This window comes from Gadus morhua, chromosome 9, assembly GCF_902167405.1.
Source record: "Gadus morhua chromosome 9, gadMor3.0, whole genome shotgun sequence".
Lineage (NCBI taxonomy): Eukaryota > Metazoa > Chordata > Actinopteri > Gadiformes > Gadidae > Gadus > Gadus morhua.
The window spans coordinates 8,441,667-8,464,588 of NC_044056.1; the positions used below are offsets into that span (position 1 = coordinate 8,441,667).

The following is a 22,922-nucleotide window of genomic DNA, read 5'->3' on the forward strand; positions in this document are numbered from 1 at the left end:
CCAGTCAAGACAATCCTCAACAACGCTACACAATGCAAACAGACCCAGATGTGGTAAATGCTATTAAAAAATTTGTAGCATTCAAATCTTTCTATCTGTCTTTGCTTGGCAGCGGAGAAGTGAACATGCGGTGCTTGTGTTTCTCTGTCTTCGCCAGCAGGGGGAGTGTTGTTGACGGCTACAGGGAGAGAGAGAGAGGATGTGGGAGGGAAGGGGGGAGGAGAGGAAGGAAAGGGTTACAGTCAAAGACTTCATTTCTATTCTAGTTTAACCTGCCGAGCATTGCCGGAGAAACAGCTTCACCATAATGGATTAGTTGAAAGGTAAGTCCCTGCCAGGAATCAATATAAACTTGCAACTAGATGGTTAGTTAATTGCTTAGTTATAGGGCAGAGATCACTTTCCTTACCCACTTATATTTCAAGTTATTACAGATAGAAAACTTGGACATGGTCATCTGGTCATGTATGATGATGTGTTTAATATTTAAAGAGCATGTCATGGTTTTAGTACCTGTTCTTTAACAACAATAGACTTTTAAGAGTTTAATCAAATTTAGTTTAAAAAAAGTTTTTTGTTTAGTTATTTTTCTATGTGTCCAAAAGACACAATACAACACATCTTTGTTTCGGAAGCATCATGGCCGCACAGTAATCCAACATGCTTCATGATAAAGAAAGGCCACTTTGTTTGACGTTTCTCGAGTCTCCCACACTTAGCTATGTGTGTGGCTCATTCTGAGGAGTGTTTCCATCTGAAACCCTGTTAATCATTACACCGAGGAGAGTCCTTTGGGCGCGCTCCAGGAGTGAACCTTGCATGGCCTGAAGCCCCCGGCCTGAACTCCCCACCCTCGCTCTCTGGCTCCGTGTTCCCCAGCCCGGTACCTCAGCTGTGAGAGGGGTGATAGAAGAGAGACGGAGACGGCGCTGCCGCCCTATCATGTCATCATGGATCCTTCCGGACTGCCGTACCCGGCCTTCAGGGCCCTCAGACGCTCCTCCCCGCAGGACCAGACGGTCCCTCCCCAGGCGCCAGAGGAGAACCTGTACGAGGACATCGGTGACGTCGTGGTGCAGGGGCCCCTCGAACCGTCTCCGCTCGCCGCTTCGGCCCCGGCTCAGTCGGCCCCGGCGCCCGGTGCTGCGGCGGCCCCGGCCTTCACTCTGTTGGCAGACCTAGGACCCTCGGCCCCGCCTCTGTCGGCCCCGCCCCTGGCCCCCTCGGCCCCGCCCCCGTCCCTGGCCCCCTCGGCCCCGCCCCCGTCCCTCCCCCCCGCGCCCCCCCCCCGCGGAGGGTTCCAGGCCATGCACGCCGCCGCCGCGCCGGTCGGCCTCATCGCGGGCCCCGGGGCCAGGGAGGGGGGCTCGGACGTAGCGGACGGTTGGCGCCTCCACCCCAGGCCGGGGCCCCCTCCGGTCCCCCGGAGGAGGCCCCCCCCCCCGGGGGTCGTCCAGAGGAGGTTCTCCTGCGACCTCACGGTGCCCTCCATCAAGCGCTCCGGGACGGACACAGACGTGAGCTCCTCTCCTTATCTGAACATTGAGGAAGTTTTAAATATGTCTTTTTTACTACATGGACAAAAAGGGTCTTATTACAAGAACAACAAAATGCTTATTAAAAGTGTGTGTGTGTGTGTGTGTGTGTGTGTGTGTGTGTGTGTGTGTGTGTGTGTGTGTGTGTGTGTGTGTGTGTGTGTGTGTGTGTGTGTGTGTGTGTGTGTGTGTGCACACGCGTGTGTGTGTGTGCAGGACAAATGGACGGTGGCTCTCCTGGACGCTCCGCAGGGCAGCACCAGGAGCATGGCGGCGTTCTGCCTGTCAGCGTCCATGTAAGACACCGGCCCGCTCAGCACTGGCCTCATCTCATTCATTCCTCTAGTCTGGTTCAATGTGACTTTGTGTGTGGCAGAAGCCAGTTGTAATGGAGATGCGAGAATGTTGTGTATCTGGTCTGGTGTGACATGTTTATCCCCATCTTTATTCATTATTTAATAGGGTTAGGGTTAACCCTGGCCCACTGCCCCTTACCCTAACCCCTATGCTAATGCTATATGTAATAATGCTTTTTGCTGTATAATCAAATGTTAATTTATGTACCCTTATGTCCCTTTATGTACCCTTAGATCAGTAGTTTATAAGCACATAGAAGAGGTGTGTGTGTGTGTGTGTGTGTGTGTGTGTGTGTGTGTGTGTGTGTGTGTGTGTGTGTGTGTGTGTGTGTGTGTGTGTGTGTGTGTGTGTGTGTGTGTGTGTGTGTGTGTGTGTGTGTGACGGTCAGTGTGTCAGTGTGTTAAGGTGTGTTTCGTTCCCTCCCTGCGCGGGGCAGGCTGGCGGTGAAGTTCCCCCACGGGGACCAGGAGTGTAACCCCGGTGTGGTGATGGCCCACCTGGCCTCCAGACCCCCCGCTGTGCTGCAGCAGGCCCAGCTCAACTTCATCGTGGCCAGCGACTGGCAGAACTGCCCCATCCCCTACCCCAGTGCCTGTAAGAGAGCTGACACACACGCAACAGTTAGCAGGCACACACACACGCGCGCGCAGTCACACTCACTCACTCACTCACTCACTCACTCATCCCTTAACACACTTACACACACACTCCCTTAACAGACACAGACACGCATACGTCCCTTAGCACATACACGCATCACTTAACACGCGTGCTTTCAGCCCTCTAGAATAGTCTGGGTGTTTCCATAAACCAATTATCATTACATGCTAATTATCTCGCATTAGGCATTAATAGCTCATTCATGGTAGTCTAGTCAGGTTTTGCGTCTGTACTCCAGGCTCACACCTGCAGTATTCATGTCCTCCAACTATGTTTACACCCTGTCATCTACTGTTAACCATGGAGATAATCCTCGACCCTGGAGGCTTTTTGGGGTTGTGAGAGAATAAACCCTTTGCTCTAAACACACCCCACGTCTTATCTTCCCCCCCCCCCCTTCCCTTCCCCAGTGAACAAGACGCCGAGGAACCTGATCGACACCATCGGCGATGTGATGGACATCCCCGTCCACACGCGGCCGTACTACGTCCTCAAGCTGTGTGACTCTGAGGAGTTCCTCCAGAAGTATGTTACACTCACATTTACTTTTAGGGGATTTTGCTGACGCTTTTATCCGAAACAACTTACAACCTTTCACTCACGGCAGAGTCAACCATGCAGGGCGACAGTTTATGTTAGCAGTTAGGGCGAGGTGTCTTGCTCAGGAACACCTCGACACTCTAGCTAGGATGAGCCGGGGATCGAACTAGCAACCTCCCGGTTTCCATTCAACCAGCTCTACCACCTGAGCAGCTGCCGCCCGGCGAGGACACACCGCACCTGGCTCAGTTATGGTTCCACGTCGACGCAACGCAAGGACCAAGCAGACGCTGCAACGCAGTCGTGAACCTGTTTTGGTTCTGCGTCGGGTTTTAGTGAGCGGACCAATCACAGCCCTTGCTGCTGCGTCGCACAGTTAACATTTTTGGGAGGCACGTGGTTCCACATCAGGGCCTGATCTCTCCTGAGCTATTGCCGCCCCTCACACTCGTTATCTGGTTGGGAAGGTCCCCATCGCCTGGTCAACAGCTTTCATGTGGATGGGAGGCTGTTGTGTGTGTGTGTGTGTGTGTGTGTGTGTGAATGTCCCTTGTGTGTCTTCGTGATTTAGCGGACCACTTAACCACTGAGTCACCATCAGAGCAGCGATGCAGCTGATAGCTGAACAGCTGATTCATACAACTTCTATGGCCCTCCTCATTATCCAAAGAATCTCTCAATGCTCCGCAATGTTTAGTGCTTAGTTTACGACCATGCCATCCTTTATACTTGAGTAACACCCTATTTTCATCATCATTTGATAATTTGATTTAGTATTTAGTATTAAGCAGATGTGTTTATCAAAATGACTTTCATTGAATGTGTTTCATGACAGACCAGGGAGCGGTGGGTCATCAACTTGTTTGAAGGAGAACCATCACATTCAGCTGTTTGCTAATACAAGACTACTAAGTTCCAAGCGTAAACTCTGTTTCCCCAGAGAAGTTGGCCCGTTTCCATTGACGTCTCTACATTGATCCAGGATTAACGTTCTTGACTTATCCAACTCCAACCCCAACTATGTAACTCTCCTCGTGGAAACATTGCAGTTTCCCATCAACAGCGTGTCTCACGTTATGAACCTCCCTCTACCACAGCGACAAAGCTCTGGGCGACCACGAGTGCATCCAGCGGTACCAGAAGTTCAACCGGGACGTCCCGCTACGCCTGCTCCACATCAGCAGCGTGAATCGCAGCCTGGCCCGGGACGTGAGTGTGTTCCCCCTCCCCCATGGGACCCTCCAGGCCTCTGCTTCATAACCACACGCAGCAGCAGCACGCACACACACAGCAGCACGCACACACACGCGCGCGCACACACACACACACACACACACACACACACACACACACACACACACACACACACACACACACACACACACACACACACACACACACACACACACACACACACACACACACACACAGACAGAGCTCTACTGTTGATCATTCACCCAGGAGGAGGGACCGGGGATGGGCCCGCCTACGTCCAGAGTGTGTGTGTGTGTGTGTGTGTGCGTGTGCGTGTGTGTGTGACACACCCCAAAGCACGTTGACTATGTTCGGTTGACCCATCACCTCCAGTGTTTTTTGATTTTTTTACTGCAGCAATCGGGAAGTCAGATATAGATGGGAGTAAATGGCTTAACGTCTTTGCTGTCCTTTTGAGTCTTTGTTGAGGGATAATGTCATGCTAATATTTGGCTTATTATTTGATTGTATTTCATGTATAGAAATACATGCCAAAGAAAGAAGTATGCCTGTGTAGTGAAGTATGTCTGTAGCGCATTTCACATGACAGGCGTCGACTCTCTGCGCACTGTAGTGAACAGTGCTGGAGCAATGTGCAGCAGATATTCACGTTCTGTTCCCTGAAGGAGGAGGATGACAAGGCCCCGTGCCATCTCTGCAAATACCTGGGCCCTGCCCTCGTCTTCTTCATCTCCAGGTACAAACACTGGCCCACAAACGGCTCGCTTTTAGATTTTATTTTGGACGTCGCCTAATGCAGGCCGTGCATTCAGCCGCTCTTCTTATTCTCCCTTCATTGCTCATGGTTCAACTGTCAACAGTAGTGTGTAGTGGTGACAAACACCATCATGTCAACCTGCCTCCATGGCTGTCTGGGTGTCTGTCTATACCCCTGTCTGTCTGTGTGGTTGTTCTTCTATCTGTCTCACTTCTTATCTGTCTGTCTGACTCCCTTCCTTTCTGTCTGTCGGTCTGTCTGTCTCTCTATCTCCCGGCCCGCCTACTTCCCTGCCTGTCTGTCTGTCTGTCTGTCTGTCTGTCTGTCTGTCTGTCTGTCTGTCTGTCTGTCTGTCTGTCTGTCTGTCTGTCTGTCTGTCTGTCTGTCTGCCTGCCTGCCTGCCTGTCTGTCTGTCTGTTTTCTGGCTGGCTGCCCTACCTGTCTGTCTGACTGCCCAGTGTGTCTGTGGTTCCAGGTTGAGTCTGCAGGATATGCTGAACCGATACGCCCGCGAGGTCAGGGAGCTTCTGAAGAGCCAGGTCAGTAGACTTAGGGTATCACCTGAGTAGCCCAAGAGCTTCTGAATAGCCAGGTCAGTAGACTTAGAGTATCACCTGAGTAGCCCTAGAGCTTCTGAAGAGCCAGGTCAGTAGACTTAGAGTATCACCTGAGTAGCCCTAGTGCCCTTAACTCAACCTAAAGTCACACCTGAGTATCCCTCGTCCACTAGACTTAACCTTAACTCTAAATAAAGGTCACACCTGTGTAATCCCTGAGCAGTAGACTTAACCTTAACTCTGACTTAAGGTCCTATCCGTGTATCTCTAGACCACTAGAATTAACCTTGACTCTAACTTTAGTCATCAGCACAATTTTTTTTCTGAGCTGTGAAAGCCTTAGCCTTTGTTAGTATTTCTTTGTTAAGGAAAAACACTTAGGTTTGTTTCCTTACCTTGGTACATGTGTCAATAAAAAAATTATATCAATCAATCAACACCGGTCTGGGTGATGAAACCATCGCGGCGTTTCACCCAGCCTTACTAAAGACACAAAGCTATTTGGCTAAATAACTTCCTGGTAACTGATCGGCCAAGGAGCATTTAGCGACAATAAAATGGGAACAGCAGACATTTTGGAAAGTACTTTATATCTTTTAATTACTTGTTCAAAGATTATATTGACAGTTTAGTGAAACCAGGAGAACCGGCAGCGATGGTTATATTACCCAGACTGGTATTGTCCTTTAACGTTAACTTTACACTGTAATAAGTGTATTTATTGATATCCTTATTGTGTAAAAAGTGTTATGAGCCCTCCTCTACATGGTGTTATCCATGTGTTTGAGGCCGTCATTCCCAGTTTGAGAAGCATGTTTGTAACCAGTGTTATCCCTAATTTACATAGTTTAATACAAGTGTTTAACTTCGTCATTCACAGTATAATAAACGTTATGAGCCCACCTTTACACTGTGTAATACTACATGTGTTTAATGTCCCTTATTCACAGTGTAATAAGCTTGTTTAACCAGTGTTATGAGCCCTCATGTACACAGTGTAATGCATGTCTTTAACGTCCTCATCCCAGTGTAATAAGCGTGTTAGTAACCAGTGTTTCCTCCCTCAGCATGGGATGAACGTGAAGGTGATCATGGAGGTGGTGCGGACCGTCAGTAGCCTTCTGTGTGGGGTCACCTCGCAGCAGCTGGAGGAGGCCATTGGCATGCTGAACCGGATCAAGCCCGTTCCCCTGGTACGCCGAGCGGACTACAGAACAACATGGCGGACTTGGCTTTGCAATTCAGATGTGTTTTTGTGTTGTAGTCCTGATGAATGAGTGGTTTACACTCCAAATCATCGATTGAGTTTATATGTCACGTAAACACAGGCAGAAAACTAGGATTTCTCTACAGTCAAACCGGGCTTTACGTGATGGTCTTCCTACACGGAGGAACGGACACTGTCTCGTTCCATTGAGCCAGTTTATAATTTCCATTCTGTTTTTTATTGTTTTTCCAGGCTGGTAAAGATATGCAACATTGTGAGATGGGTGAGTGAAGCATTTTTAATTCACACATGGGGACATCCAAACCAAAAGAGGGGGGGTGAAACAAATGAAGCATTCTTTTTGTTCCACGGAAAAATGTGTATGCACAGATTATCTGCACACATGAAGTTTTAGTGTCACCTGCCTTCCTCCACAGTGACTACAGCCCTACCCACACTCAGGCATTTCCTATTAACTTTCCCCTACATTCAAATGGCCTTTCTAAAATGACCTTTCATTTTCGTTTTGTTTGTTTTCCAAGATATGCAATATGCCCTTTTTTGATGAATGTGTTAATCCAAAAGTGATTCACAAAAAATCAAGACAGCTTAATGCTGCTTGTGTTTAGATTAGACGGGTACACAAGAAGATGCTGCATTGAGAGATCCAGAACTATGTCCTCAGTTACTCTTCTGATCGTGTGTGTGTGTGTGTGTGTGTGTGTGTGTGTGTGTGTGCGCACCAGTGCTGGCCCTGCTGCAGCAGGGTCTGCTCCAGATGCTGAAGGTGGTGTTCGACAGCTTCCAGTCCGACTTCAGGGGCCCGGCGCTGGGCCACGACGCTGTGACGCGCCGCATCGAGGACAACACGGAGATCCTGCAGTTCACCGCCGCGGCGCTCTACAAACTGCAGCCTAACTGGTTGGACAGGTGGGCACACACACACGCACACGCACACACACACACACACACGTGCGCGTCTTTATACTTGTTTTTACTAGACACACATAAACAACAAGACAACACTCTTGCAAACCGTTCTATAAGCATTTAGTGCTGTCAAGTACAAGCACACGCACACACACATATGCACACACACACACACACAAACACACAAGCAAGCATTCACAAAAATGACAACAAAGCAAAGTCCCCAAACCTGAATGTCACATTGAAACACATTCTCGGTTGAACAGTGGTGGTGAACTATGTGGATTGTCTCTGTCATCCTTTTAGTTTTGATTACTTTTCCATTTCCTGTGTTCTGACACATGGAGGGAAGAAGCTCTGCGAGGCGGCGGTGTCGGAGAACATCAGCACCGCGCTGTCGCTAGGCAACAAGATCGAGTGCAACCGAAAGTGAGGGCGTGATTGTTTGCAAAATATCACCCTGTGCGTGTGTGTGTGTGTGTGTGTGTGTGTATGTGTGTGTGTGTGTGTGTGTGTGTGTGTGTGTGTGTGTGTGTGTGTGTGTGTGTGTGTGTGTGTGTGTGTGTGTGTGAGTGAGACGTGTCTGCCTGCTGCAAGAATCCCTGCCATCCTAAAACTGTCCTTTTAGTTTGTCTCTCCAGTTCCTTGTATCTTAGAAGTGTGTGTGTGTGTGACTGACTGATTGTGTTTGTGTGTGTCTGTCATGTGGGTACTCGTGTGCGTATGTGTGTCTGTCATGTGGGTACTCATGTGTGTGTGTGTTTGGTACGTCCCAGGATGGTGTTCCCTATGCTGGTGAACAAGCTGCCCTTTGAGTCCATGCTGAGCTTCCACCTGATGGGCTGCAAGCATGGCAAGAGCCAGGAGGTTCTGCGCTGGGCCGTGCTCCCCCTGTTCGGCTGCAGGTACCCCCCCGGCCGCAGCAACCGCTGTGCCCTTTACCGCATTACGGTGTTGGAGTACACGTACTATCGCATGTCATACACACAGTCGGCACCAGCAAAGTTGAAAGTGTGTGTGTGTGTGTGTGTGTGTGTGTGTGTGTGTGTGTGTGTGTGTGTGTGTGTGTGTGTGTGTGTGTGTGTGTGTGTGTGTGTGTGTGTGTGTGTGTGTGCAGGGCCCTCGTGAGCGGGACTGTGCTACTGGGCATGTCCACGCTGGTGGAGCCCCCGGGCCCGCCCACCCCCTCCCTGACGGACGGCCTCCAGCAGCCCACCGGGGTCATACTACAGGTCAGCCCCCCCTAGTGGACACACCGCACCTATTCTGCCCCCTGACCCGCTGTGACTAGTGGTACGCCAAAAGTGGGCGGGGTCTGGGCTTAGCCACGATTAGCCGTACCTATTTGTCAGTACTCCTCCGTTGGCGTACTAAGCGTACTAAACGGCGCTTTGGTTAAAAGCGTCTGCGAACTGCCCTAAATGTGATCGTGTCTCGTTCTAGCTGGACTTCCCAGATGAGTTTGAGTGGCGGTACCAGAGGCCCGAGGTGGTGCCGGGGGCGGTGCTGTTCAACCAGCCGTTTGAGGAGCTGCAGAAGAAGATGTCGGCGCTGTCTAAGAAGCACTGCATCTGCTTGTGAGTAGGAGCAACGTTCTTTACTTACATCACAGGTTAGTGTGTGGGTTAGTGGGTTTGACTGCCGGCCGAAGGGTTCCCGTTTCGAATCCCAATGTGTGCAGTCGGACTGTATAGCCATTATAAGATGCCTTACCCCCGTGTGCATCCATCTGGATTATGGGTTAACGACTTGACTTAATGCCAAACAGCTAAACGGTAAAACGTCCCTTTCAGACGTGTGTTTACATTTCTTAAGATCGCTAAATGCTTGCTTACTCCCTCGGCCCTCACACCGTGACCCATACCTCCGTGTCCCCCCTCCAGCCTCACGGAGAACGAGCGGGCCTTCCTGTGGTCCAAAAGGCACTGCGCCATGCCGGGGGTCACCTCCCTCCACCTGCTGCTGGGTGGAGCCCCCTGCTGGAAGCCCGAGGACCTGCCCGAGATCTACGGCGTGGTGGACCACTGGCCCATCTCCACCCCCGAGGAGGCTCTGTTCCTGCTGTCCGACAGGTGGGGCGCCCGGTGCGGTCACGTGACCCGGGCAGTCAGGTGACCCGGGCAGTCAGGTGACCCGGGCAGTCAGGTGGTCGTTCTGAAAACCTTGTGCTTCCGGAAGAGTTGTGCTGAATTTCACATCTTTTTATAAAAAATAAGCTAGTTCTATTTCATTCCGACATTTGGCGAGAGACATATCAGTGTAATTCAATTCGATTAATCTTTTGGAAAATCAATCGTTGTGCCCTTATGTGATTGGTCGACAATCACAGAGGCTTATGGACAGCGTGGTGGATGTCATGGAAACAAGTAAACGTTACGATGCATAGCAAATTGCCTCAGCAATTAAGGTGAAACATTGACATTTATGGTTGCAACACTAATTAAACGCTATACCCTCGTCAAAGATTATGAACCGACGGGAAAAGGTTTGGCCGTGATGACTGATGGAATCAGTTCATGAATCATTCATGAACTGAAGTATTCAACACAACAATAAGACCAAGATTAAAATGCTACAGAAATTACAGAACACAATTCCACCAGCAAGTCTTTGTACTTTAAATTGATCTTATTGTTATTATTTAATTGGAATATGTGGACTTGTACTGGATGCTCTCCCCTTTTTGTGAACCTAGAGCTGTTGTACATTTGAGTCACCCCCACACAACCCTCTTACGCACTTATTTTATGTATGTACATCCTGCCACTTAAAAATAGTGCTGACATCTTGTAGCACCTTATCCTGGCTATCTTTGATGTGTACGGGGAATGGGTTAACCTAGTGATTGTTAGTTCTTGGCACTTAGTTCTATGAACATCCTTACTGTGCCAACAGCGATATATTGTTTATTTTTCTTCTGACAAACGTACTTATTGTTAGTCGCTTTGGATAAAAGCGTCTGCTAAAAGACCTTACTGTAAATGAATCAGAATACTTGTAGTATTAGTTGATGAAGTCCTGTCCCGACTCCCGGTCCAGTTTCCCGGACCCCACGGTGAGGCGCGCTGCGGTGCAGCTGTTTGAGCAGCTTCCCCACGGACAGCTGGAGGTCTTTCTGCCACAGCTGGTTCAGGTAGGAGCAACCCCATCCCCCTCCCAGGGCAATGTCAACCCACAAGATTAGCCTAGAGTGGAGATCTTATTTTCCAGTGTAAAACAGTCGAAAGAGGACTTTATTCAGCAGTTGTAATCATTAATTATCTTAACTTATTATACAGCAGTTAAGAAAGGCAACTTTATTTATATAGCACTTTTCATACACGAGGCAGACTCAAAGCGCTTCACATAGAAGTTCCCACTTATTTCATTGGACAAGAGGCCTTCCATGAGTGTTGATATAGAGTAGAGCAGCACTGGGACTTTTAACTAGGCATGTATCAATACATTGTGCAGTTGATTATCTCATAACAGACTATTAGATTGTAGGCTGTCAAAAGCGTCCCTCAACAGACTCTTATTTAACTGTCAATAAACTGACACGTTCAGATATATGACCGCGATACAGAGCAGCTGGCCTGCAGCAACGTGCGGACCTACACAAAGTAGAGAGCCAGTGTGCAGGAAAATGCTTGTGTTGCTTGGCAACAGTCCAGTACCAGTCCAGCTGCGGAACTATTTATTGTTGGAGGAGCCGAATAAATGATTAATTAATTAACACATTATAATCAGATGTCGTTTATTAACTGCTCGAGGTCAGCCAGACTGACGACAATCAAGGCTGTGAACATCGTTGGTCTTTTATTCGTTCGTAGGTTGAGGCCATAGGGAGAGTGTCGCAGATTCACAGCTGATATTCAGTATAACTACTCCCTCTGGTGTGATGTTGCTTAATTTTACATTCCTAATTGAAATCATCCTTTAACATCTTTAAAATGTAATTTCTGCCGAAGTCAAGCCCTCTGAACAGCCTGGATGTATCCTGATGATATTTGATGTAGTGCTAGAGATCCGCTCGCCTAGCCTCGAGTGATGACGGTGCTGTGTGGTGTCGGTCTCTCCCCTGCCAGGCCCTGAAGTATGAGTGGGAGCTGGACGGCGCCCTGGTGATGCTGCTGCTGGACAGGTCTATGAGGAGCATCAAGATCGCCCAACAACTGTACTGGTGAGCAAGGCCATGCTGCAACCATCATCACAACAGTAATGTTACCATCCTCTGATACCCAAATACAACGCAGTGTTAGGGGGATGAAGTATGCTGGCTTCACTGTTTGGGATGGATGGATGGATGAGTGCTTTATTCATCTTAAAGGGAACATCTGGTCCAATATTAATATAAAAATACGTAATAATAAAAGTGTGAATTCAGTCTCAGCAGAATCAATCAAGAAGTAAACCAAGAAAACACAAAACATTTATGTTTACCGCATTAATTGTGTAACACAAGACCCTGGCCTCAGAGCTTACTGCACACCGTTTTGTTCCCCAAAAGTCTTCACCATAGTCTGTCTCGTCTTTGTGTCTGTCTGTCGTGGTGGTGGTTCTGTCTGTCCTGACGGTGGGTCTGTCTGTCCCGGTGGTGGGTCTGTCTGTCCTGGTCGTGTGTCTTTCTGTCTCGTCTTTGTGTCTGTCTGTCCTGGTGGTGTGTGTGTCTGTCCTGGTGGTGTGTGTGTCTGTCCTGGTGGTGTGTGTGTCTGTCCTGGTGGTGTGTGTGTCTGTCCTGGTGGTGTGTGTGTCTGTCCTGGTGGTGTGTGTGTCTGTCCTTGTGGTGGCGGCGGCAGGCTGCTGGTGGACGCCATGCTGGACGGGCCCTACCGGGCCTGGCTGGGGAAGGTGCTGGCCGCCCTGAAGCACTGCCTGGGCCGCGCCCTGAGGAAGGAGCTGGAGCAGCAGGCCCAGCTGGTGGCGCTGCTGACGCAGGCCGCCGAGAAGGTCCGCCTGGCCGACAAGACCAAGCGCAAGGTACGGCGCCCGGCTTCTCAGCCACCGGCGCCACCACCATAGGCACCGCGTCTGGTTGTTTGATTGTCCGACGGTTTGTTTGAGGGTCTGACTGTTTGTTTGAGGGTCTGACTGTTTGTTTGAGGGTCTGACTGTTTGTTTGGGGGTCTGACTGTTTGTTTGAGGATCTGACTGTTTGTTTGAGGGTCTGACTTTATTTGAGCGTCTGACTGTTTATTTGAGTGTCCGGCTGTTTGTTTGAGCATCTGACTGTTTGTTTGAGTGTCTAACTGTTTGTTTGAGCGTCTGACTGTTTGAGTGTCTGACTGTTTGGTTGAGTGTCTGACTGTTTGTTTGAGCGTCCGACTGTTTGAGTGTCTGACTGTTTGGTTGAGTGTCTGACTGTTTGGTTGAGTGTCTGACTGTTTGTTTGAGCGTCCGACTGTTTGAGTGTCTGACTCTTTGCCCCACAGGAAGTGTTGGAGAGGGAGCGGTGGAAGGTCAACGACTTCTTCATTGACGGGAAGACGTGCCGCCTGCCGCTGGACGCGGCGGTCGAGGTGAAGGGGGTGGACGTGGAGGTAAGGAGAGACCTGCTCAGGACCATATATGGGCTCGTACATCAGGATGCATCATGGGATTTATTTGTTGGCGATTCTCCGCCATTTTGAAAGTATTCAAGAGAGCCGTAGGACTCTTGAGAAGACGTCATCTCCGAATTATGACAACATTTACATTTTGGGCATTTAGCAGTCGCTTTTATCCAAAGCCACTTACAATAAGGAAAATCATTTCATCATTTCAAAACAATAACCCAAGAAACGTCCCAATAACGGAAATCCCAATGGTCCTCTGCTCCCAAAATGGAGGCGGTTTGCGGTATGACATTGTGACGCACAAACCCTATTCTGACCGTGGAGGAGAGTGTGATGCTCTTTGCTCTGTGTCTCCCTCAGGCCTGCAAGTTCTACAACTCAAACGCAGCGCCATTGGACATCTCGTTCGTCTGCACCGACACCCTGGCCAGGAAGACCAGGGTCATCTGCAAGGTGGATAGTAGTACCTTGTGTCTTCACGACGTTAGGGAGCCGGGTTCAACCACCCAAGGGACTGTGGCTGATAAGGAGACCATGTGACTGTGAACGATAACGACGATCATAACCAGATGATGGCATGAACTGATCATGATAATGCACTATCGCATGCTATCTTATCAAATAAAGTGTGTGTGTGTGTGTGTGTGTGTGTGATTACATTTATTTAGGTGACGCTTTTGTACAAAGCTACAATACGTGCATTCAACAATTTAGATGTAACCCAAAAGGTGCAGTGACGTTAGCGTGTGCATCAAGTTACCAGTGTGCCCCAGTGACCCAGCGGTTGTGTTCCCCCAGACCGGAGACAGCCTGCGGCAGGACGCGCTCATCATGCAGATCGTGCGCGTGATGGACAGGCTGTGGCTGGAGGAGGGGCTGGACATGCGCATGGTCACCTACAGATGTCTGTCCACCGGGAAAGACCAGGGTCAGCTGAATCTTTAATCCGTCTGTTTGCATGATAACCCCCTTATCCATGAGCCTGCTATAGGGACAGATGTCTAACCTCATGTATGTGTCTTTATGTTGACCATTTCATTAAGCTGTCAGGCTTTTAGAAGTCATTTCTTGTCCGTCGTCTCTTTCTTTGAATTCATATTTATATGTTAAAGGTCCAATATTATACCCCCAGGTTTGATTAGGAAATCTGCCTCTTCTGACATCACAAGTGGATGTGTTCACCTCGATGTATGATGGACACATCTGGGTGGACACGCCCACTTGTGATGTCAGAAAAGGCAGATTTCTGAAACGGCTTGTAACGACTAATCACACTCACAGCTGGTGGTATAAGGAGCAGGTAAGGTCGAGGGCATCGGGCTCAAACCCAGAACTTAACGATTGGTATCGGAACACCCTGTGGACTCCCCTGTTGTGTTCAGGTCTGGTGGAGGTGGTGAAGGACGCCGTCACCCTGGCCAAGATCCAGCAGGAGTGGGGGCGTGGTGGGGCTCTGCGACAGGACACCCTGGAGAAGTGGTTCCACATGAGGAACAAGACCAAGGACAGCTACGATGAGGTCAGACCCCTAGCCCCATCACGGCTTTAATTGTGAGCAGGGATTGCTTAAGATGGGTGCTATGGGCATTATACGCCCAGCGGCCATTTTGGATCTGATAGCTTGCTGAGTGAAGGGGAACTGAACAGACCTGGCAGCCATCTGGGTTCTAAGCAAGCTGGGTGAAGGAACTGAATGGATCTAGCTATGACCTTGGTTCTAAATGCTATCTGGGTGGAGGGAACTAAATGGACCTAGCAGCCATGCTGGTTCCATCTTGGTTCTGAACGCTAGGCGGGGCTCGGGGGATCTGAATGTGGTATTCCTCACATAGCATTTAGATCCAAGTTGCCTCTTAGATGATCATAAATCGACCAGCCAGACCTTGACGCTTATTCAACATGTTGCGTGTGTCTCGGTGCCTGCAGGCCGTCCTCAACTTCCTGTACTCGTGCGCGGGCTGGTGCGTGGTCACCTTCATCCTGGGCGTCTGCGACCGGCACAACGACAACATCATGCTGAAGCACAGCGGACACATGTTCCACATCGACTTCGGCAAGATCATGGGCAACGCGCAGAAGTTCGCCAACATCAAAAGGTACGTTTCAGGTCATGATAATTAATAATTCATTATAATAATTCCTTTAAAATTATAATAAAATATATATCAAATGAAATATACTTCTAATCAAAGTTGTGACAAGAAGAGCTGGTACATACATATGGAAATGGATCAAATAACTTCAAATAAGCTCCATCTTTGGCTTAATATTTCTTCTATTTAGTAATCTAAGCCGATGGTTTAAAGCGATATACAGTGAATTCTGAATTGTGTTTTGGCATCTGGCTCTAGGACATAGATAAACTGCCGACACTGGGAATCAATCCCAATACTTGGCTGGGGGGGGTCCAATCCCCCCTAACCAGCACTAACCTGACCTCTGGGCTGAGCGGTGTTGTGGAGCTATAGAAGACAGCAGTGTTCTGATGCTCATCTAGTTGATGTTCAGCATAACAAGCTCAACTGACTTAACGTGTGCGTGTGTGTGTACGTGTGCGTGTGTGTGTGTAGAGACCGCGTGCCTTTCATCTTCAGCTCGGAGATGCAGCACTTCATCACCGGGGGGGGCCGGGACCCGCAGGGTCTCCATCGCTTCGTGGAGCTCTGCTGCGACGCCTACAACGTGATCCGCAGACGCTCTGCCCTGGTGCTCAGCCTGCTGGAGCTGGTACGCCCACCGCTATCACTAACCTCAGCTGCACCTATATCCCCTATATCTATAGCACTCACCTCAGCTACATTTATATCTCCTATATCTATAGCACTCACCTCAGCTACACCTATATCCTCTATATCTACATCACTAACCTCAGTTCCCCTCTATATCTATAGCACTCACCTCAGCTGCACCTATATCCTCTATATCTACATCACTAACCTCACCGACCCTCTATATCCCCTTTATCTATCAGCTGCACTAACCTCATACAAACAGCTATATCGATAGCTGCACTAACCTCAGCTACACCTATATCCTCTATATCTATAGATACACTGACCCCCCTACCTGCACCATCCTCCTCCGCTATCCTCTAAATCATCACCTATAGTTACACTAATGTCAGCTAAACAGCGATATCCCCTATATCTGTAGCTGCACTAACCTCAGCAAAACATCTATATCCCCTATATTTATAGCTAATCTAACGCTGTGTGTGTGTGTGTGTGTGTGTGTGTGTGTGTGTGTGTGTGTGTGTGTGTGTGTGTGTGTGTGTGTGTGTGTGTGTGTGTGTGTGTGTGTGTGTGTGTGTGTGTGTGTGTGTGTGTGTGTGTGTGTGTGTGCAGATGCTGGGCGCCGGGCTGCCAGAGATGAGGTCCATCGCTGACCTGCAGTACGTTCACAACAACCTGAGGACCCACGACTCAGACCTGGAGGCCACCTCCTTCTTCACCAGGTGAGTCAGCAGCAGACACGGGGTCGGAACACACAACCTCTCACGGGGTCGGAACACACAACCTCTCCCATTGGAGGCCTGAAACACTAGTAGTCCTTCCTCAACACCTGCATCATGGAGGCTAGACATGAACCTACCTTAACACGCCTAATCTGGTATCCAGGAGTCCTACAAAGGTGACAGCAGGACTTCTGATCCAGTAGTCCTACTTTGTTAGAGCAGAACTTCTGATCCAGATGTTCTACTATGTTATAACTTCCCGGGGGAGACTGCTCAGAGCACGGGCCGTAAACTAGAAACCGAAAGGCTGGAGTTACACCTTGTTTCCTGTTTCGATAAGGAGATTCATACCAAGGGAAACCTATACAAACAAACGAGCGGATAAAGCTTTTAGAAGGGACTTGACCCATTGTAATTCTACATATCCCGGCTCCAGCAACTTGATTGGTCAAAAAAGTCTCCCATCAGATTCTAGACCAGGGGTGCCCAACCTTTTTTGACCCAAGATCTACTTTTCAAGTAGCCAACCTCCCGAGATCTACCAGTCCAGTGTCAACATTGCAAACCTACCTCCAAGCGGGGGGGGGGGGGGACTTCAGTGGGGGTTTCATTCTGTCTGCGCACGGTACCTTCTCAACAATAATAATGGTAGGTCTTAGCTCGTTTCCCCTCAGCCATATCAACGTTTAGGAGTGCGTAACTACTGTTGACGGCTTTCAACTACTGTTGACAGCGCATTCGCTACTGCGCGTTTATGTCCCGCGCAAATACTTTTTTTAATTTATTTATTTTTATTTTATTTTTATTTTTTTCTTCACCCCTCGCGTTCGACTTGGGAGCTGTCGGCGGTCTACTGGTAGACCGCGAACGACTGGTTGGGCACTCCTGTTCTAGACAAATATTCTAAAGTCAGATATCTCAGCCTGCAGCAACACCAGCCGTGTGTCTGTCCCCCCCCAGGAAGATCAAGAAGAGCATGGACTGCTTCACGGTGAAGCTGAACTACCTGAGCCACATCCTGGCCCAGGGCAAGAAGGAAGGGGCGGCGGCCCTCCCTTACAGCCCGGGCCCCAGCACCGTCAGCGGCAACAGCAGCTCCAACATCCAGGAGGTCCTCATCGACAACTACAGCACCAACGGCAAGACCGTGGTGAGTCCTGCATCTCCGATCCCCATCGGTCCAATAGGTTGCAGATTGTAGTTAATGCATGTTAATAAATAGAATACATTTTATTTTTATTTCCTGCACATGATAAGATGCTCGGTATACATTGGGCTCTGTGCTAATGTTCGTTATCTATTTATCCCGAGACACATTTAGGAAGAGTGTAACAGTGATGTCGACCAAATTAAGCAATTTTTAGTTTAGTGTGCGTGTACGTGTGCGTGCGTGCGTGCGTGCGTGCGTGCGTTTCGCCTGGTGGTTCATCTTAATGAGGCTCCATACAGTACAGTGAGCCGTGTGGTTGTCTGAACCCTTGCCCTCACTCACACCAGCGTGTTGTGCCACGAGCGAGCTACCGCTGTGTGCACTTCCGTCCCACCGAGTCTTTGATCAGATGTGTGTTATCGGTGGTCAGGGTGAACCGGCTGGCTGCACGGGCTGAAACACGTGTCTCTGGAGAAGACAGGATTGGCTGCAGCTACAAGGGTTCTCTACAATGCGTTGTTGAACAGGCTGGGGAAATGATCACGGTTTCCAATTAAACAGGAAAATGATACCGACATAGGAATACAAAGTATTTTATTCCGCTATCAGGGAATCTCCTGAGCTCAGGGCATAAGGCGGAAGGAAATGAAGGGTTGTGTTGCATGCACTAATGTATGGACACAATTGTGCGGCGCAATTTGTCTGTAACTGTCTTTGTTTTTTGCTATGAAGATTATACCTGCACTATAATTGTATTATTTTTTTATTCATGATGAAGCCTTTACCAAAACTGATTTCCGCAGGGACAAACAAAGCAATCTTTAATCTCCTGTTTAGTTTGCTGCTTACACAGAGTAGAAAACCTTGCTACTTTACATTTAAAAGTGTCTGATATTTCCGTTTAAGATGGCAGAGCCAATCGATTTCCCTATTCCTTTGCTTTCATGGGCAGACCTTTGAGGTGAGGGTGACCATCGACGATGGTTATCTGACCATCAAGAAGACCTTTGGGCAGTTTGAGCTGATTCACAAGCAGCTGCAGAAACACTTTATTGCGTCTACTCTACCGCAGTGAGACGATGACACACTCACTCACTCACAAATACACACTCACTCACGAATAAACACTCATTCACGAATACACACTCACTAACTCACGAATACACACCGACTCACTCACGAATACACACTCACTCACTCGTGAATACAAACTCACTCACTCACGAATACACACTCAAATCACTCACGAATACTTACTCACTGTCACTCACGAATACACACTCAAATCACTCACGAATACTCACTCACACACACGCACGCACGCACGCACGCGCACGCACACTCGCGCGTACGCTGTTCCCACCATTCTCCCTTTCTATGATTTGTTTTGTTACCTGAGGCATTTTTTCCGTCTCTCTCAGGTTCCCCTGCTGGTACAGAATGTCCTTCAACCCGGGCAGGAAGATGAGCCTGCTCAACAAGTACTTCAAGGAGCTGTTGAACGGGCCGGGCAAAGGGGTAAAGTCTTCCCCTTATAGGGTCACACAGATCACATGCTGAACAACTAGTCACCCAGCGCTGTCTGTCCCTGCTCCCTACAGAATGAGTTTGTCTGCAGCTTGTTACTAGACGGGCCCAAGACAAGTGAAGAAAGTCCAATTAATGGTAATGGTAACTTTTGCGGAAAACCAAATCGAATCAGGAACCAAAGCTGTCTTCTTCTTCTTAAAAAAAAAAGATAAATAAAATTGTGATTATTTTGTGCCCTTCCTCTTGGCTAAAGGTGTGGTAGTAGGGTGTGTGTGGTAGGGGGGGTGGGGTAGGTTGGGTGTGTGTGTGTGTGTGTGTGTGAGGGGTTGCGTGGTAGGGAGAGTGGGGTATGGGTTGTGTGTTGGCTCATATCTAAATTAGAATTTAGATATGAGTCCTAATAAATTGAAATTTCCTGTTTCGTAGAAGGAAGTCCTCAGATCCAGCTCTACATCACGTATGCTGAGAACAAGCTCTCAGTCATGGTGAAGCACCTGAAAAACATTGTAAGTATGTGCTGCTTCTCCCATAATGCAATGCAGTTATATTTCAGGGTAGTTGAAATATTTCACATCGTTTGTGTGAATTTATCTTATTTGCCAAATTCATGCATACATTCATTCCATTTTGTTATTCAGTATAAATCATTTGTACTATTTCGACTTTTATCTCTGGGTAAACTGGTCTTTATCAATAAAAACGTATTGTAATAAAAATAAATGTTATTAGATTCATTATTAAATTATACTTCCACTGCCTTTCCATTTGTAGTGTGTTTCTATGCTTGCTACTCCACGAGTGGTCTCTGTGCTCACATCAGCTCATATTTCAGTCTATACTTTGTTATCTGACCAGCGGACGGCCAACGGCTCCATCCCAGACCCCTACGTGGTGCTGAATCTGAACCAGGACCTCCAAAAGCCCCTGAAGAGGAAGACCAAGGTGGTCCGCAGCAACATCAACCCCACCTTCAACGAACTGGTAACCGAACACCCAATGAACAGGTGTACCTCGTTCTGCCACAGCAGGGTGAGGCAGGGGAGGAGGGCATGATAGGACTTAGTTTTATCGACCTTTGCCTCCTGGGGTATTTAACATTTTCCCATTCGTAAAGTTCTTCCATGGGACGTTTCACCCCCCGCTCACAGTGATGTGGGTGAAGCAACAGTTATGGCCCGTATCCGAGAGTTACAACAAGTGGACTCTGACCCGCAGTACGATCCCAGGCGGTGTAAATCCACATCCCATAATACCTTCCTACCCTAAAAACCTTTATGGTTGTCGTATGTAGACACCCATCAGTGGCCAAACCAGCTTGTTTGATTAGCCTTTGGTCGTAGGCTGGTCAGAGAAGTAAAAGGAAAAAGTGTACGAACAGTGTGAATTTGATTGTGATGACTTTAACATTATGTTACGTGTAATAAAAATATATATTCTATCCACAGCTAGAATACCGAGATGTCACGGTGAATGAACACACAGTGCTGGATGTGAAGGTGAAGAGCAAGAATAAACTGGTGGCAGCCACCAGCATTCAGCTGGGGGATCCGTATCTGGACCAGGAGAAGTGGCTGCTGCTCTGCAATTGTTAGTTCACCACTAGCGCCGCTAGCTGTAGTGACGGGATACGGCCACAAGAGGGCGCAGCAATATTACAATTCTCGGAATGACGGAAAGGCAAAGCATGGGATTCCCATGGAAACTCCTGACGGAGAGTTGGAGAACAGAACAGCCGCACTGAAGAATGGATCTGTGGAGTAAGGAGGCTCATTCGCTTGCAAACCCCGCACGCTCCTAGCAGACTGGTTCTATGATGTTACGAATGCTGTTGGGAAGCAAGACAACTCAAAAAGAATGAAAAAGAGACTGACCACTGTGATTGTATTTATCCTGCTGACCCGTTTTAGTAGTATTTTCTCCTTTTTCTGTTTCACCTTTTTTATTTTTTAAAGGGCACTCCTTAATCTGACTGAGATGCAAGATGGACTTGGGGGCCGGAAATTGATGAAATATTCACCAAATAATTCTGCACTGAAATTACTGTTTGTTTGCGTGTGTGTGTGTGTGTGTGTGTGTGTGTGTGTGTGTGTGTGTGTGTGTGTGTGTGTGTGTGTGTGTGTGTGTGTGTGTGTGTGTGTGTGTGTGTGTGTGTGTGTGTGTGTGCGCGCATGCGTGAGCGTTCCCTACATTACCCTGGGGTAAGCAGGGGCGTGGGTTTTCTACGCTTTGGCCTTTTGAGTGTTGTATAATGAGGTAGCACGTGAGTTGTGATGCTCTCTGGGCGTCGCGGCGGGCTTCTCACTGTCTAGACAGGGTAGCAGCACCTGTCTTCTCTCAGCACACTGCCTTCATGAGCTCCGTGTCTGGTGGGTGTCCAAGGGTTGGCTGCACACTGACCCTCACCTTCACCCCGCCCGTCTCCCCTCAATACAATCCACACTTCATCTAAAGAGGTGCCCAAACACACGCACCTATTACTTGCAAACTGTCAGTGCCGTACGTATCAGACATGATGATGGATGTGGATAGATGGGACTGCACTGGATTCACTCCGTCCTCACCATTCATCTCAATGTACTGTCTATAGACCTCTGCCATTCATTTTAATCTCATATCCAAGTCGGATGGCAGGCGAGCGCCCATCCGGATGAAAGGTGCGTTTACCTGTTTATGCTTCGTATTTGTTTAAACCAATCACGTCGCCGGAGGCGGGACTCTGCGAGCGCTTGATTGCCGAACCATTAATGTTTAAACAGACACCACACACTTGCAAGTGTCTGCAAAGGTTACAGATCAACACCGTGCAGACTGACCACTGTAAAAAATACATGCTGTGTGGTTATGAAAGCGTAGTCCACTTGCGCGGATGAGTTTTCTTCGGTCTAGACTTCTGGTTCCCGGCCCCAATAGGTTCTGCTCCAACATTGTATTATCGCTGGATCCGAGGTTTACTATTCATATGACTTTCCGTTGACTTTTGCACTGGAGACACTGCTCCTCGCTGCAGCCGTGTTGCATCCGCCTAACAGCCTACTACAGTGTTTTGATGTGGTGGTCATACATTGTTAATCCCGACCGCGGGGGACTCCCTTCGTCTTATTGTCCCAGCATTAATAATATATTCACATGTGGTTTTTGCGCATGCGATTGCCGTCTTCAGAGAACCATCACACGAGTCCCCCCCCCCCCCTCCTCTGATACTGCCTCCTTATGAATGATTCATGTATTGCTCCCGCCTGCTATTCTGCCATCGAATCATTACCACGGCCCGTTAGTGGTGAGCACACAGAGACATTGTATAGATTAGTGTTCCTCTGAAACCGTAAGGATCTATTTTACTGATGTTTTTTTTTTTTTTTTTTTAAGAATTACTCTGCTGCACCGGCAGAGTCAGAAACTATGTGGCACATTTATCCTCTGAAAATAAAAGGTGGTATTTATATCTCTGGGGAAGGAAGAAGTCATTTTTTCTTTAATTCTATTCTGTTTGCGGGGC

The 22,922-nt window shown here is 48.5% G+C and overlaps 1 protein-coding gene across 1 annotated transcript; it reads left to right on the forward strand.

The window, feature by feature from the left end:
- The first annotated feature begins 193 nt into the window (after positions 1–193).
- On the forward strand, positions 194–22,868 carry pik3c2g (phosphatidylinositol-4-phosphate 3-kinase catalytic subunit type 2 gamma). The gene is made up of 33 exons (XM_030366353.1): positions 194–323; positions 880–1,517; positions 1,752–1,831; positions 2,329–2,486; positions 2,963–3,077; positions 4,190–4,301; positions 4,973–5,043; positions 5,540–5,603; positions 6,689–6,814; positions 7,081–7,111; positions 7,575–7,758; positions 8,065–8,187; positions 8,535–8,663; positions 8,876–8,990; positions 9,202–9,335; positions 9,642–9,830; positions 10,798–10,891; positions 11,826–11,920; positions 12,537–12,717; positions 13,170–13,277; positions 13,653–13,745; positions 14,091–14,220; positions 14,675–14,811; positions 15,219–15,388; positions 15,863–16,019; positions 16,637–16,746; positions 17,707–17,896; positions 18,849–18,967; positions 19,318–19,414; positions 19,498–19,561; positions 19,853–19,932; positions 20,282–20,407; positions 20,872–22,868. Exons 2-33 carry the CDS (start codon positions 951–953, stop codon positions 21,016–21,018), a joined length of 4,296 nt encoding a protein of 1,431 aa, XP_030222213.1. The 5' UTR covers positions 194–323; positions 880–950; the 3' UTR covers positions 21,019–22,868.
- Positions 22,869–22,922: the final 54 nt, after the last annotated feature.